A 14,478-nucleotide genomic window follows, 5' to 3' on the forward strand; every position below is an offset into this window, starting at 1 on the left:
CGTTGGCAACTATTTGAACTAGTTCCGCGTACCACGCCCGGCGCGGCCAATCTGGCGCAATCAGGATTACCGGTACCCTCTCCGCTCATTTTCTTGATGACACTCGGCAGGAGAGGAAGCGGGGGAAATATGTACGGAAGCCGAAAATGATGCCACGGGAGTACAAGAGCGTCTGCCCCGATGGCTGCCGGATCGTGGGATCGAGCCATGAGGTCGGGAACCTTGGAATTCAGCCGTGAGGCCATCAGATCCACGTCCGGGGTTCCCCAACGACAGCAGATCTGGTGAAAGATCTCCGGATGGAGAGACCACTCCCCGGAGTCGAGGCATTGCCGACTGAGGAAGTCTGCCTCCCAATTGTCCACTCCCCGGATGTGAACCGCAGAGATCATTGAGCGGTTTTCCTCGGCCCATCGGAGGATGTGGCCTACTTCTGACATGGCCGCCCTGCTGTGGGTTCCCCCTTGGTGGTTGATGTTTGCCACTGCAGTGGCATTGTCGGACTGAATCCTGATTGGGCGACCTGCTAGGAAGGGACGAAACTGGAGAAGTGCCAGCCTGATCGCCCGGGTTTCCAAGATGTTGATCGGAAGGTGTGATTCCTGGGGGGACCAGCGGCCCTGAGCAGTGTGATGAAGGAACACCGCTCCCCAGCCTAGAAGACTGGCGTCTGTCGTCACAACCAGCCAGTGTACTGGAAGAAAAGACTTCCCTTGATTCAGGGAGGATTTCAATGTCCACCACCTGAGAGACTGTCTGACTCGCTGGGGAAGGAGGAACCGACGGTCTAGGGAGAACGGGTTCCTGTCCCAAACAGCCAGGAGGGCAAGCTGTAGAGGACGGAGGTGTAGTTGGGCAAATGGAACCGCCTCCATAGCTGCTACCATCCTGCTGAGGACTCTCATACTGAAGCGCAGAGAGTGAGAGTGAGGCTGAGAGAGCTTCTGAGCTTCTCGCTGTAAGACTGAGATCTTTTCCGGGGGAAGAAGAACCAACCCCCGAGACGAGTCGAGTATCATTCCTAGAAAGGAAATTCACTGAGCCGGCACTGGGGAAGATTTTTTGAAGTTTATCTTCCAACACAGGTGAGAAAGGGTATCTATTGTGATGGGCACGGCTTCCATGCAGGAGCGGAAAGAGGGGCCTTTGATGAGGATATCGTCTAAATACGGGAGCGCCACCACTCCTCGGGTCGGTGGCGAGGCCGAAGGGCAGAGCAACGAATTGGAAGTGATCTTCCTGAACTGCGAAGTGAAGAAACCTTTGGTGAGAAGGTAAAACAGGAATGTGGAGGTATGCGTCCTGGATGTCTATAGACACCAGGAACTCACCTTTTTCCATGTAGGCGATGACAGAACAAAGCGATTCCATCTGGAACCGTCGTACCCTGACGAACTTGTTCAGCAGTTTTAGGTCCGGTATGGGCCGTACTGTACCGTCCTTCTTTGGAACAATGAAGATGTTTGAATAAAAACCTTGAAACTTTTCGCTTTGAGGGACCGGAATAATAACTCCGTCTTTTCTCGGAGAGCTTATAGCTTTGAAGAACTCTGATGCCTTTGCCTTTGTAGGAGAAGACAGGAAAAAACGGTTTGGAGGACGAGATAAGAGATCTATCTTGTATCCGGAGGACACTAGATCGCGGACCCACTCGTCGAGAACGACCGAGAGCCACGCGGCACTGAAGGAAAGCAGGCGGCCGCCTACTTTGAGGGTGTCCCCTGGATACCGCAGAGTCATTGTGTGGAAGGTCTGCCCGTTCTGGTGCCTCTGGATCCCGGCTGCCTTGGCCTGCCTCTCCAGGAAGGGGAAGGCTTAAAAGAGGCCTGTGAACCTCTGTCTCCACGTTGTGCCCGGCCGGAACCGAGAGATGTGGAAGTAGAGGACCAGTTTGAGTTATAACGGAAAAATCGGGACCGAGCCTGTGGTTGCAGGTTCCAAAAAGGCCGAGAGGGTCTCTGTTGTGGAAGAAATTTACTCTTCCCTCCAGTGGCGTCAGAAATTAACTGGTCGAGCTTTTCGCCAAAAAGGCGACCGCTCTGATATGGGAGAGAAGTCAATGACTTTTTGGAAGTAGAATCCGCACGCCAGTCCCTGAGCCATAAGGACCTCCGGATGGTGATGGCATTTGCTGCTGCTTGAGAAGCACAGTCAGCGACATCCAGGGATGCGGTCACTACAAAATCTCCAGCTCTGGCTATCTGAGTAGCGAGGTCTGCTATCTCGGGGGGAAGATTGGTATCCAGTACTGCTGAAGACAAGACCTCAGCCCAGTGGGTCATAGCCTTAGCCACCCACGTAGCGGCAAAAGATGGAAAGAGTGCAGCCGCTGAGGCTTCAAAAGTTGAACGCGCCATATTGTCGATCTGACGATCAGTTGGATTTTTAATAGAGGCGCCCTCCGAGGAGGACAAAACAGTTTTCGTAGCCAGGCGCGATACCGGAGGATCTACTGGGGGAGATTGTGACCAATCTTTTCTTAGATCCTGGGCAAAGGGATATTTGGACTCCATGGGCTTCTGCCCTGTGAATCGTTTATCTGGACAGATCCTGTGAGATTCAACAATTTGCTTAAACTCGGGATGAGTGGCGAACACTCTGTGAGCTCTTTTGGTCCTCTTAAAGGACACGGCATGATCCATTTTAGATAAAGGTTCCTCCTCAAGTCTCAAAGCCTTATTCACTGACTCAATTAGAGAGTCGAGAGTCTCCTGATCGTGATGAAATTCCTGATTCAGGGACGTGTCAGAATCATCCTCTGAAACAGGTTCTCTACTAGCCCCGATGGAAGGGGAGTGAGAAATGGAGCTCTCAGAACCCGAAAACCGTTGACGGTCTGGGGATATGGCATGAGTCCTTTTCCTGGAAGAGTGAGAACTCCTTGGCAAGGTACGACCCCTGGAGTACGAGGGGTTCTGACCATCTGAAGCGTCGTCCGTATTAGTGCCCTGGTTAGAGGAAGGGTCTCGGAACGAGTCTAACGCTTTTGCCAGGGATGCCATAGACCGGGAAAGGGAGGTAGCCCACTCAGGGGGACTAGGCTCACTGGGTTCAGTATCAGCAACAGGTGGTTCCTGAGCCGTCACCGGTTCACAAGCTGTGCATAATGCAGTATTGTGAGCCCGGGGTAATGATACCTTACAAGAGGTACATGAGGCGAAAAATACAGAGTGGGTTTTCCCAGACTTTTTGTGAGGCTTTGGTTGAGACATAGTAAAGCCTGGAGGCAAGCGCTTACTAGCAGGGGAAGGGTTAAGCTATGTTTCTGGAGCTTACCCATGGTCCTGTGTCTTGAGTCCCCAGGGGAGGTCCGCAGTGTGATGCCACGGGAGCTATGCACAGGAATCGCTAATCCTGAAGGCTGTGATTGAAAAGGCTGGAGCAGCGCTGCAGCATCAGCCCTGTGGGTGTACCAAGATGGCCGCCGAGATCAGGAAGTGAGAGTGTCTCTCAGAGAACGAGAAGCACCAGAAAGAGTGGGCGGCGGTAACTGCCGGTGGGCGTGGCCAAAACTCCGGCCTGTATGAAAGGGAAAAGTCGGGGGCTAAATTTTAAACCTGCGGTTGCGGCCTGCAGCGCCGCGACCGCTATTAGCGCCATTCTTAAGCCACACTCTCTGAAGAATTGTCACACTGCAGACCACCCATGGACCCGGGCTTTAAGGTGCGGACCTCCCATACCCCGGGGACCAGGACCCCCCAAGCGCCACGGCCCCGCAGTGTACTCACGGTAGATGCAGTGGGCCGATGCTCAATCCACCGTCGCCATAGTCAGGGAGAGGGTGGAGAGCTTCTGCCGCCATGCATCATCCACTATATCAGTGGTGATGCAGAGGGGGGGCTGCACGGACGCCATATATATCATGTCCGGCTATGCACCTGGCTCCAGGAGAGGTAGATGGAGGGCTACTCCATGTGGTCGCCTGCTATGGAGGGGGGGGGGAGATCGGAACGCGAAGGAACCGTCGCCCACAAGATGAGCTCAGGGCTGGCATCCAACGTTGCAGGAAAGGATAAGGGAGGGACGCTCCACGTACTTGCCTGTTGATGGTTCGGGGGAGATCGGAGCCTAGAAAGGATCCGTTGCCCCCATTCGCTCTGTTAAAGGAAAAAATAGAACAAAAAATTAAAAATTAAAATAAAAACGGTGGGGTCTGAAACAGACCCAAGTGCCTCCTACAGACACTAAGCAAGAACTGGTTCACTGAGAGCCAGCAGGAGGGTGTATACTGTAGGGGAGGAGCTATTCTTTCTGTGTTTACTTAGTGTCCTCCTAGTGGCAGCAGCATAACACCCCATGGTCCTGTGACCCCCAATGATTGCCTCGGAGAAAAGGATTTTACGGTGAGTACACAAAAATCTCCTTTTTACGACACCGGCGCACATGCTGAGGTTTTTTTTAGCGGAAGCCGCCTATAGAGTAACTACGCTTTCAAGAGGCTTCCTACTGATTTCAATGGTAAAACAAGCCGATAGTGTGCATGGCGCTGTTTTTTTCTCACATTTCTTGTGTAGAAAGAAGCTGCAAGTCAATTTATGAGCTGTTTCTGCTTGAAAAAAACACTCAGACTTTGACAACTGAATCAACAGACGCAGGAAAAAAATATATCTGTGGCTCTTTAGAGTATGTGCACACATTGCGGATTCCATTGCGGATTTTTCAGCGCGGATTCTGCAGAATCCGCAGGTAAAACGCTCTGCGTTTTACCTACGGGTTTTCTGCGGATTTGGTGCAGATTTTGTGCGGAACTCGCCTGCGTTTTCACACCTGCGGATTCCTATTGTGGAACAGGTGTAAAACGCTGCGGAATCTGCACAAAGAATTGACATGCTGCGGAAAATAAACCGCTGCGTTTCTGCGTGGAATTTTCCGCAGCATGTGCACTGCGGATTTGGTTTTCCATAGGTTTACATGGTACTGTACAACGCATTGAAAACTGCTGCGGATCCGCAGGGTCAAATCCGCTGCGGATCTGCAGCCAATCCGCAACGTGTGCACATACTCTTAGGGGCATCATCTTTAAGTATTTATGGCAACACCAGTAACTGGTACAGGGTTGTGGACAACCTCTTAAATCTTTCTGACATATCAGTTTGTTTCATTGGTTTTTCCTGTCTAATTTCTTCTTCTTTTCTCCCATGTAGCAAATGCATGTAATGATCTGGAATAAGATTGTCACACCTGACTACGGCAGCATGTTACATAGTAAACGTGTCTGACCTTGATGGATCTGGCGTGCCTGTGACAAAGTGAATGCAGGGCCATTTGTCATCCTTCGGCAGGACAGACACTGCACTCGCTGTAGTGAGGAAGACGTCAGTGTCCACACAGATTCCACTACTTTTATTACGAAGAACATTTATCATTGATTCCACGGCAATCAGTTCTGATAGTGAAGACAGATAGAGAAAGCATGGTTACTGAAATCCTGGTTACTGTAGTCCAAGTATTACACAGGCCACATTTCAGTAAAGGGCTAGAAGGAAATAAAAAGCACAATAGGGTCTTATCTGGGTATAAGGAGATACTGTACATTCTATTCAAATTTACTCACCAGATCGAGCCCTAACACAGGCTCAAAAAGACGTAAGCTGCTGCAGATCTACCGGTCTCCTCGTGACCAACCAAAGATTAAAAAATGGGATATAGAGGTAGATTCTTCTCTGCGCAGCTTATAAAATTAGAAGTCCAATTAAGTAATCCAATGAAAAAGTGGCCTTATTCCATGCGTTTCGGAGCACCACGGCTCCTTCATCAGGATACCACATAGAATGTACATGAAGGAGCCGTGGTGCTCCGAAACGCATGGAATAAGGCCACTTTTTCATTGGATTACTTAATTGGACTTCTAATTTTATAAGCGGCGCAGAGAAGAATCTACCTCTATATCCCATTTTATTTTATCTTTGACAGGCCACATTTGTCAGATTAGGGCTCAGGCTGGAGGGCTGCACTATATCAGGATCCAATATCAATGGTCTCTGTCATTTCAATAAACTTAATCTCATCTGATGGTGAAGGCAATGACTAAGAAATGACTTAGAAAAATACTTTATTTACCCAGAATGACAATTGTAGCTTGAATAATCACTCCAAAGTGCCAGTCACTATCTCTGTTCTGTCTAAATTGTTGTCTGCTGGTTGCTACCAAATGTAATCCACAGCAGATTCAAACATGGATTACATGAAGTGGCGGGGGGTCTTTGGTGCTCTGCTCCTGCTCTCCTCTATCAAACTGCACATAGGCATAACAGAGTGTGAGAAGGTCTCTGGTAAAATATTGGAGGGGTGATACATGTCACTCAGGATGTTAGCCTCAGTGATATGAACCTGGAAAAATGCTCCAGCATACTAACTGCATTGCCCAATCGGCAATGTCTATTTATTTTCTTTGCACTGGTTTATGAAGCCTGTTTTAATAAACCAGTTGAAAATTAAAACGGAAAGCATTTCTGTGACTTTGCTGTTAAGCAGCCGAGTCATAACAGATTATTCTTTTTGTGGGATACACTATTTCTCTGCCTGTTTTTAAAAGAAATGATTTACCTAAAAGAATGATTTGCAATCCCATGCTGTGCTATCTGTACACTCCTTTCATTCCTCCCCTGACCAGGAGCTGTGGTATGATCAGACCATGTTCCTGCACGGTCAGACACGGCCATTATCAGAACAGTACACAGTAGGGGGACATTTATAAGATTATCTCAGCACAGGAATGTTTTATTTAAACAAATCCAATTGTGGGAATTATTATTATTCCAAGATTTACTGATTAAAATCAACTTTTGTTAGTGGAAAAAACCCATTAAAAATAAAGAAGTCATAGCCAAACGTGGCTGTGCTTCCAATGAGTTAGGTACATAACGAATTTCTTGTGCAATGGATGCTGCTTATTTTGTCGACTCTTTTAATTCATAGTACGGTAAGTTTTAAATATTTTTTTGAAAAACTTCAATCCTTTTTCTTTTTATATTGTAGTTAGTCATATTTTAGACAATTATAGTTATCACCTCTCAAAATTTTCAGATAAATTGATATACTAAGTTTTTTCTATTTTATATACATATATACTTGACTTGACTTTTAAATGGATCATGAGGTATAACACACAATAGAGGACTAGATTAGTTACCTTCCTTATTTTCCATAGCCAGTTTCTCCAAGCAATCATTTCCATGATTATGTTCTGAAAAAACATCCGAGAAGTTAAACTCTTCATCTTCATTCCACCAACCCTGGTTCTGTGCATGACTCCGCAGCTCCCGATGCTCCAGGTCTATGTGTGTTTTTAGAGATAAATGATTACAGATACATCTTATGCCACCTATAGTGGAGGAAAATATGGAAAGGAAGAAGTTACAAGAAAGTAGTTTACCTAAAACATACACTAGACTGAAAGTATAAATACACTCAGCACTGACAGCACTAAGAAGAAAAAGTTGTGCCATTAGGCCGGGATCACACACAGAGAGATACGGCCGAGTCTCGCAGGTTAAAACCAAGCTCTGGCACCGGCACTCCAGCGTGCGGCCGCATAGCAATACATGGAGCCGCACGCTCCGCTCCGAAGTGCCGGTGCCAAAGCTTGTTTTTAACCTGCGAGACTCGGCCGTATCTCGCTGTAGTGTGACTCCTGCCTTATGGAAATTATGGGTTTGATAAAGATGTCAATGATATACAAATGATGAAAAAAGTGAAATTAAAGTTTTCAAAACATTTTGATTTATTCAGTATTGAGTATGAGTGCGCCATGTGCAGAAATTCTGGCACTTACACACCATGGATGCTATGAGTGAGGTTATTAATGGTTGGCTGAGGAACGTTTTGCCACACTGAATGCACTTGAGCAAATCATCAAGATCCTCTGCTGGGACTATACAATTTGCGGAGCTGTGCTGTGCCGCTCTGTATCTTAGCTGTTACAGTCACGGCCGACACTGAGAACATCTAATCGATGGGGGTGCCGTGTGTTGCACCCCTACAAATTAGACATTGATAACTTATCCTAAGGACAGGTCATCAATGTTAAATTCGTGGACAACCGTATTTATAGAAGCCAAGGCGTTGTAAGTGTGTGTATTTCAGCGTATGCCTCTCATATTCAATACTGAATTAATCGGGATGTTTTGAAAATTTTACTTCTATTTTTTATCATTCGCATATAATTAACATGCTTATTCATCCTATAATTTACATAATTTCATGATTTTTCCTTCCCGGTGTTGTAATTTTAATGTTGTGGGGTTAAGCAAGCATGGGGGAGCACGGTGGCGCAGTGGCACAGTGGATAGCACAGCAGCCTTGCAGCGCTTGAGTCCTGGGTTCAAACCCCAACAAGGACAACATCTGCAAAGAGTTTGTATGTTCTCTCTGTGTTTGCGTGGGTTTCCTCCAGTTTCCTCCCACATTCAAAAAGACATACTGATAGGGAATTTAGATTGTGAGCCCCAAACTGATTTGAAAACAGCGCGGAGGAGGCGGCGCCCAGCGCCGAAGAAGCCTTGAGTGACGGCAGTGTGGCATGTGCAGCAGGGGGGTTAAGACCTGCCTCCAGGGCTAAAGACAGGTATTTTTGCGAAATTGTAAAACGCTTTATTTCTGCTTTGACTGCACCAATAACTAAAAAAGCCACCTAGTCAGAATGCAGCATTACTGCTGCACAAGGTGGCTCTTTTAGTTTCTAACGGCTGGAGGGGGAGACAGAGTCCCTTTAAACCTCTAGGAGTCGTTTCCTAACTTTCCTTTCATTCACTATGAAAAGCAGGGATTATCTGCTGACTTACACATAAAGCTACTCTAGACAGAGCATTGTGCATAGGACAGACAATAAAGTCAAAGCAGACAAGTTTGTGAACCTCTTACAGAGACTGTATGAGCCAGTTAATTTGGTACTTCAGTGACCCACCTGATCAGCACTAACCTGTGATTCTTTCAGCAGCCCATAATTTGCCTACGGTTTCCAGGATCCATGCCTCCACTCTGTCAACTATCAGGAAGGCACTGTGGAAACCTTGACTGTCTGTCTGAAAATTGTTCCCTCCTTGGCCATGTTTTTCTAATAAAGAGGTGATAACATCAACGGCTTCTTTGGCACTTGTTCCCCGCTCAAGACCAAGTCTAGAAGAACATATACCAGGGTCATACAGAGTATATGAAAAGTATTTAAACTTTACCCTCCTAGTATTATAGAGAACAAATGTGTTTAGTCTGAAACCTTGCTCAAAATGACATTATTAGGAAGGTGCGGAGTAGTGTAAGCCATACCCCCTAATAAAGAGCTGCTGAAAGGGGGAGAAGAATACTGGACAGCATCAGGTCTTACCGGGGATCTTCAAACCATGTTTTCTTTGAAACACCAGAGCGTTACAAAGAAATATATACCTCTCCACAATTGTGCAGCCAGTCTGGGATTCATGTTGCCTGTGATTCTGGCAGCATGATTCTAGTGACCGGTTCCCTGTAATATACAATGGCTTAGGATATAGTAGTTCCTTTGCATAAACACAGTAGTAACATATTTCGCTCACACTAGCTTATAAAAAAATAATAATTAAAAAAAAATCGGTACAATTTTCATCCTTTTTCTCACTTGTCATCTGTGTGCTGTCCATGTGCAATCCACTTTTTTTTACTCAGCAGCTATTAATCTTACAGGACCATTTACAGTTTCCTACTACAGAATTCCAATAAGTATCTTTCTCCTTGCGGAGATTGACATGCTAAGCATGCCGAGAAGAGGAGCCTTAAACCGGCAATGCTCCTCTGAGAAATATGCTAATTATGCAAATTGTCTCTTCAGAGAGGAAGAGAAATAGAACTCTAGTGCCACCTATTGATCGACATTAACTTGTAGGTTTGCTACCTTTCAACAAGTGGCACTAGAGTTCTATTTCTCTTCCTCTCTGAAGAGACGATTTGCATAATTAGAATATTTCTCAGAGGAGCATTGCGGCTTTAAGTCTCCTCAACTCGGCATGCTTAGCATGTCAATCTCCGCAAGGAGAAACAATACTTCTTGGATATCAGCTGGACGCCTCTTACACAGTCAAACCAGATCTCCACTTTGCACTGACGAGGGGCCGTACCCAGAAACAGTGTCTGCAAATTGAGATTCTGGTTTGGCAATTATCCTAAGTCATGTGACAAGGCTCGTTAAAGAGTTGACATTTACTTGTAGGTTTGCTACCTTCCAATAGGTGGCACTAGAGTTCTAGTTCTCTTCCTCTCTGGAGAGACAATTTGCATAATTAGCCTACTACAGAATTGTAATGTATCAGTAAACATTATATCAGATGTCATACTGATAGTCCATATGGCATGACATTTTTTTCTTGCATTATCCAATTTTATAGTGAAATCACAGCATGCTGCAATTTTTTTCTCATGCCGAATACGGCGGAGAAAAAAATACGCAGATCTGCACTGCCTCACTGAATAACATTGGTATGAGTGCAATCCGATTTTTTTATTGTACTGCAGTGATCCAATTTATATGCCAGTGTGAGCGAGTCCTAGTAACAATTTTTTATGAACCCACTTACCTGACCAGATCTGTCCCTAGTAATAAGGTGCCGTCATCAGCAGCTTGCTTTGTAACGATATCTGTGTTACCGATGCACACCCCATACTCATTGGCTCCCATCTCAGCTCCCCACATCCAGGCTGGTTTACTGAGTATCACAGAATGAGTCTTCATAACTTGGTCAATGGCCAGGTAAGTACACTGGAAAACCATATGAATATTTCCTGCATTATATAGTGAAGGTAACACTGTATAATCTGATGAAATAGCAGTTTGTGCAGTTTTATGGCTGTGACCGCAGGAGGGGGCATTAATACTACACTACTGTGTAATAACTTTTACTGGCTACAAACATTTGACTGGAAATAAAAAATAGAATAGGCAAAAGTAACAAACATTTCTAAAGCAAGAAGCAAGCTGTTCTGGACTGTTTTCTGCCCACTAATTCTGTGTGCTTATTCTTCACTCTATAGGCTAAAAATGACACCTACAGAGATGGAAATCCAGTATTAACCTCACCTGAACTTCGCTCCCAGCCTCATGACTGCTAGCCGGCACATGTAGAACTTCTTGAACTTCATCTCTTGGGCGTGCCGAGTTCTTTCCAAAGAATATATGACCTTTTGTGGTTGGGGGTGGGAGGACAACAAAACAGTAGCTTGGAGGGGCACCAGTCATCCTATGGTAAGAGCAAAATGTATCAAAACACTACAAGTGGATATCTAATGTGTCTAAGAAGCAAATCATACTTGCATAAGAAGCTCATTAATATTAGACTACACTGTGCGCACATTAGGCAATTTGTAATTTTGATGATTAATTTTATTATTTAACTACTACAGTGCTGTTGATCAATCCAAAAGGTTAATAAACCCGAATATCCTCTTCAGCCCCCAAGCCTGTCTTCACCTTCATGACCAGGCCAAATCGTACAATTCTGACCAGTGTCACTTTATCTAATTCCGTCCGTTACACTATCACCAGGAAGTGAACAGAAATGCACAAATTCCCAAAATTATAATAAAATCTTTTTATTAAATATTCTTTAAGATATCGAACAAACTGCAATACAATAATTATAAACCAATGAACCTCTGATGCGAGGGACTACTAGGCTACTGGCCTCATTAATCACACTGTAGACACCATTATACAAGTAACTAAATATAGTTACCAATCAAAATTCAGATTATCAACACTTATGCAAATAATTAACAGTTATCATAAGTCACCACAACAAAGTCTTAAGGAATTATTACCATCTACTGGGAGTGCACGAGCAGTCAATATACGGCGTGAAGAAGTGTGGATGAAACGCACGTTGGGGTAGAGGGACACTGCACCAGCCTCACACGCTGTAAGTAGCTTTCAAAATCATGTTGGTATCACATGTCTAGTGTTTATAGCAGTATCATAGGGATCGCAAGGGGAGCTTATGCATATATATGGTGACATGAGAAATTTTGTATATTGACTGCTCATGCACTCCCTATAGATGGTAATTATCCCTTAAGACTTTGCTGTCGTCACTTATGATAACTGTTAATTATTTGCATAAGTGTTGATAATCTGAATTTTGATTGGTAACTATATTTAGTTACTTGTATAATGGTGTCTACAGTGTGATTAATGAGGCCAGTAGCCTGGTAGTCCCTCGCATCAGAGGTTCATTGGTTTATAATTATTGTATTGCAGTTTGTTCGACATCTTAAAGAATATTTAATAAAAAGATTTTATTATAATTTTTGAAATTTGTGCATTTCTGTTCACTTCCTGGTTGGACTAGATCAGGGATCCCCAACCTGTAGCTCGGGAGCCACATGTGGCTCGCGGTTCCATGAATTGTGGCTCGCGGCTGTTTGCCAGCTTGGTGCATTAGCTCCAGATCTAACAAACAGGTATGAAGATCACATTTTAAAATTATGAATGTTGTGAGCAGCCCTGCACAGAAGAGCAGATGTGGATGCACATATACTGGTCTTTCGTTTAGATATAGTTTAAGTATGGTAAGCTGAGAACTGGATGATACTACCTGGGAGAGGAGGTGCTTGAAGCTATATGCAACCATGTTTTGGGAGTGATTGATGGGAGAATACTGAAGGGGTATTGTGATAACCCCTGGATCTTGGTATTATGCTTTGGGGTGATTTATGTGGAAAAGCTTTGATTATCATCATACCCATAATGGCGGCTTTGGTTGCCATTATTGTAAGGGAGTCGAGACTTGGATGTGGCTCGTGACCTTCTCCCAGAGCTGAATGTGGCTCGCGACCCTCTCTCAGAACTGAATGTGGCTCTCAAGGTCAGAAAGGTTGGGGACCATTGCTGTATGGGCTGCAGTCAGGACATGGAAGGAGTCCATACAGTCTAGGCTCAACGGAAGATGGATGGAGGAGGAGCTGCACAGCCGTCAAGGTAAGATGGCCGTGCCCAGCTCTGAGAAAGCTCCCGGGCCCCAGCGCTGACGTGTGCACCGTAGCGCGCACCACTTTGCTGCACGATGGGGCCCGATGAACAGTAGCACATAAGTGGGGCCCCGGACCTGTGGGCCCCTCTGTGTACTGCTGTTCACTGGGCCCCATACAGCAGTAAGGCCAGGATTCCCGGTAGGATGCAATATCACTCAACATGGGACATCGGTCTTGATGTTACAAGGCTGCAAATGCAATGATTTATAAGTAGCCTGCGGACAATGCTGGATTGATGTAAATCCCTAGCTGTAATCTTGCAAATATTCTCTTACTTTTAGTAACTCAATGGCTGCACTATAATAACACCTGCTAGTTCAGGCATCTATTCATGGGACAGCAACTTAATGCCTCAAAGCCGCAAACATGGTCAAAAGATTCAGCAGTCGTTCAGGCAAAACACAATAAAAGGGATGAAATGTGATCTCCATGAAATGATTTGGTGGCAGACGGGTGGTTTTTAGCATCTCAGGAAAGGCTGATGTCAGGGGCGGACATACCGCCGGTTCAACCGGTACAACCGCACCGGGGCCCAGAGAGGGAGGGGTCCCCCGACGGCGACGGACATACACGGCATTGTTGTGATACACTGTGTGGATCCTGTAATAAGCGGTACCCAGTGACCGCTGGTGAAGAAGCTGCCGTGCCCGGAGTCTGCGGAGACCATCTGTCCACAGTCCGGGAGAAGGAGCCAAGGATGCCGGGAGCAGGTGAGTATCATATTTACCTGTCCACGATCCACCCGCCGGGCGCCGCTCAGTCTTCCGCGTCCTCTGCTGTGACTGTGCAGGTCAGAGGGTTCGATGACGTATAGTGTGTGCGCCGCCATCTGCCTGAACAGTCAGTGCGGAGAGACCGGGACGGTGAGGACCAGCGGGCAGAGACGAGAGGTGAGTATGTCATTGGAGCGCCCCCACTGCCGCAGGGCCGAAGGGTACCCGGTACTGGGCCTCTCTGTCTCGGTTCTGGGATTGTCACGGTGGCTAGACGGGTCCGTGACCCTGCTGAGGGGTGTCCAGTGAAAGTGGAGAGTGATGATGGTGTGGTGCAGATCGCGATGAATAACGAGGACACCAGGTTGCAGTCTCTTTACCTCTTTGCTGAAGGCTTCAGGATCCTCAATCCGAAGTACGGTTAACAGGGCTGGCTGAGACCGGCCGGTCCGATGGCACCTCCAGAGTTCCCTTTGCAGGTGGAAATCTGTGCCTACCTTCTAGCGCTTGTGTGTTGTAGTCCTTCCCTGCTTAGCACCACGGGATAGTCCTCACAACTGTTGTGTCTGTTTCTGAAGTTCCCTCACAACTGATTCTGATGTTCTTCTCCGTCCCCCCAGATGATATGGCTAGGACGCACCCGTATGACGGGTAGGCCTGGAGGTCTCACGGGACCCTAGAGTCGCCCCTCTCCAACTGTTGCCCCCTATGTCTGCTTAGGTGATTTTGGGTGAGACAGCCCGCCTATAACTGACTGTCCTGCCGTAGGTTTGAA

At 46.2% G+C, this 14,478-nt stretch overlaps 1 protein-coding gene across 1 annotated transcript in view; it reads right to left on the reverse strand.

The window, feature by feature from the left end:
• SCRN1 (secernin 1) overlaps window positions 1-14,478 on the reverse strand; it is a 76,864-nt gene that overhangs the window by 20,020 nt on the left and 42,366 nt on the right. The window contains exons 2-6 of the mRNA XM_077268843.1: window positions 11,042-11,201; window positions 10,542-10,723; window positions 8,921-9,117; window positions 7,133-7,324; window positions 5,221-5,386 (exon numbers count right to left, since the gene is read on the reverse strand). Coding sequence (XP_077124958.1) covers window positions 5,221-5,386; window positions 7,133-7,324; window positions 8,921-9,117; window positions 10,542-10,723; window positions 11,042-11,200 — 896 coding nt within the window. The 5' untranslated portion in view covers window position 11,201. The remainder of the gene's footprint in view (window positions 1-5,220; window positions 5,387-7,132; window positions 7,325-8,920; window positions 9,118-10,541; window positions 10,724-11,041; window positions 11,202-14,478) is intronic.

Source organism: Ranitomeya variabilis, chromosome 6 (assembly GCF_051348905.1).
Source record: "Ranitomeya variabilis isolate aRanVar5 chromosome 6, aRanVar5.hap1, whole genome shotgun sequence".
NCBI lineage: Eukaryota > Metazoa > Chordata > Amphibia > Anura > Dendrobatidae > Ranitomeya > Ranitomeya variabilis.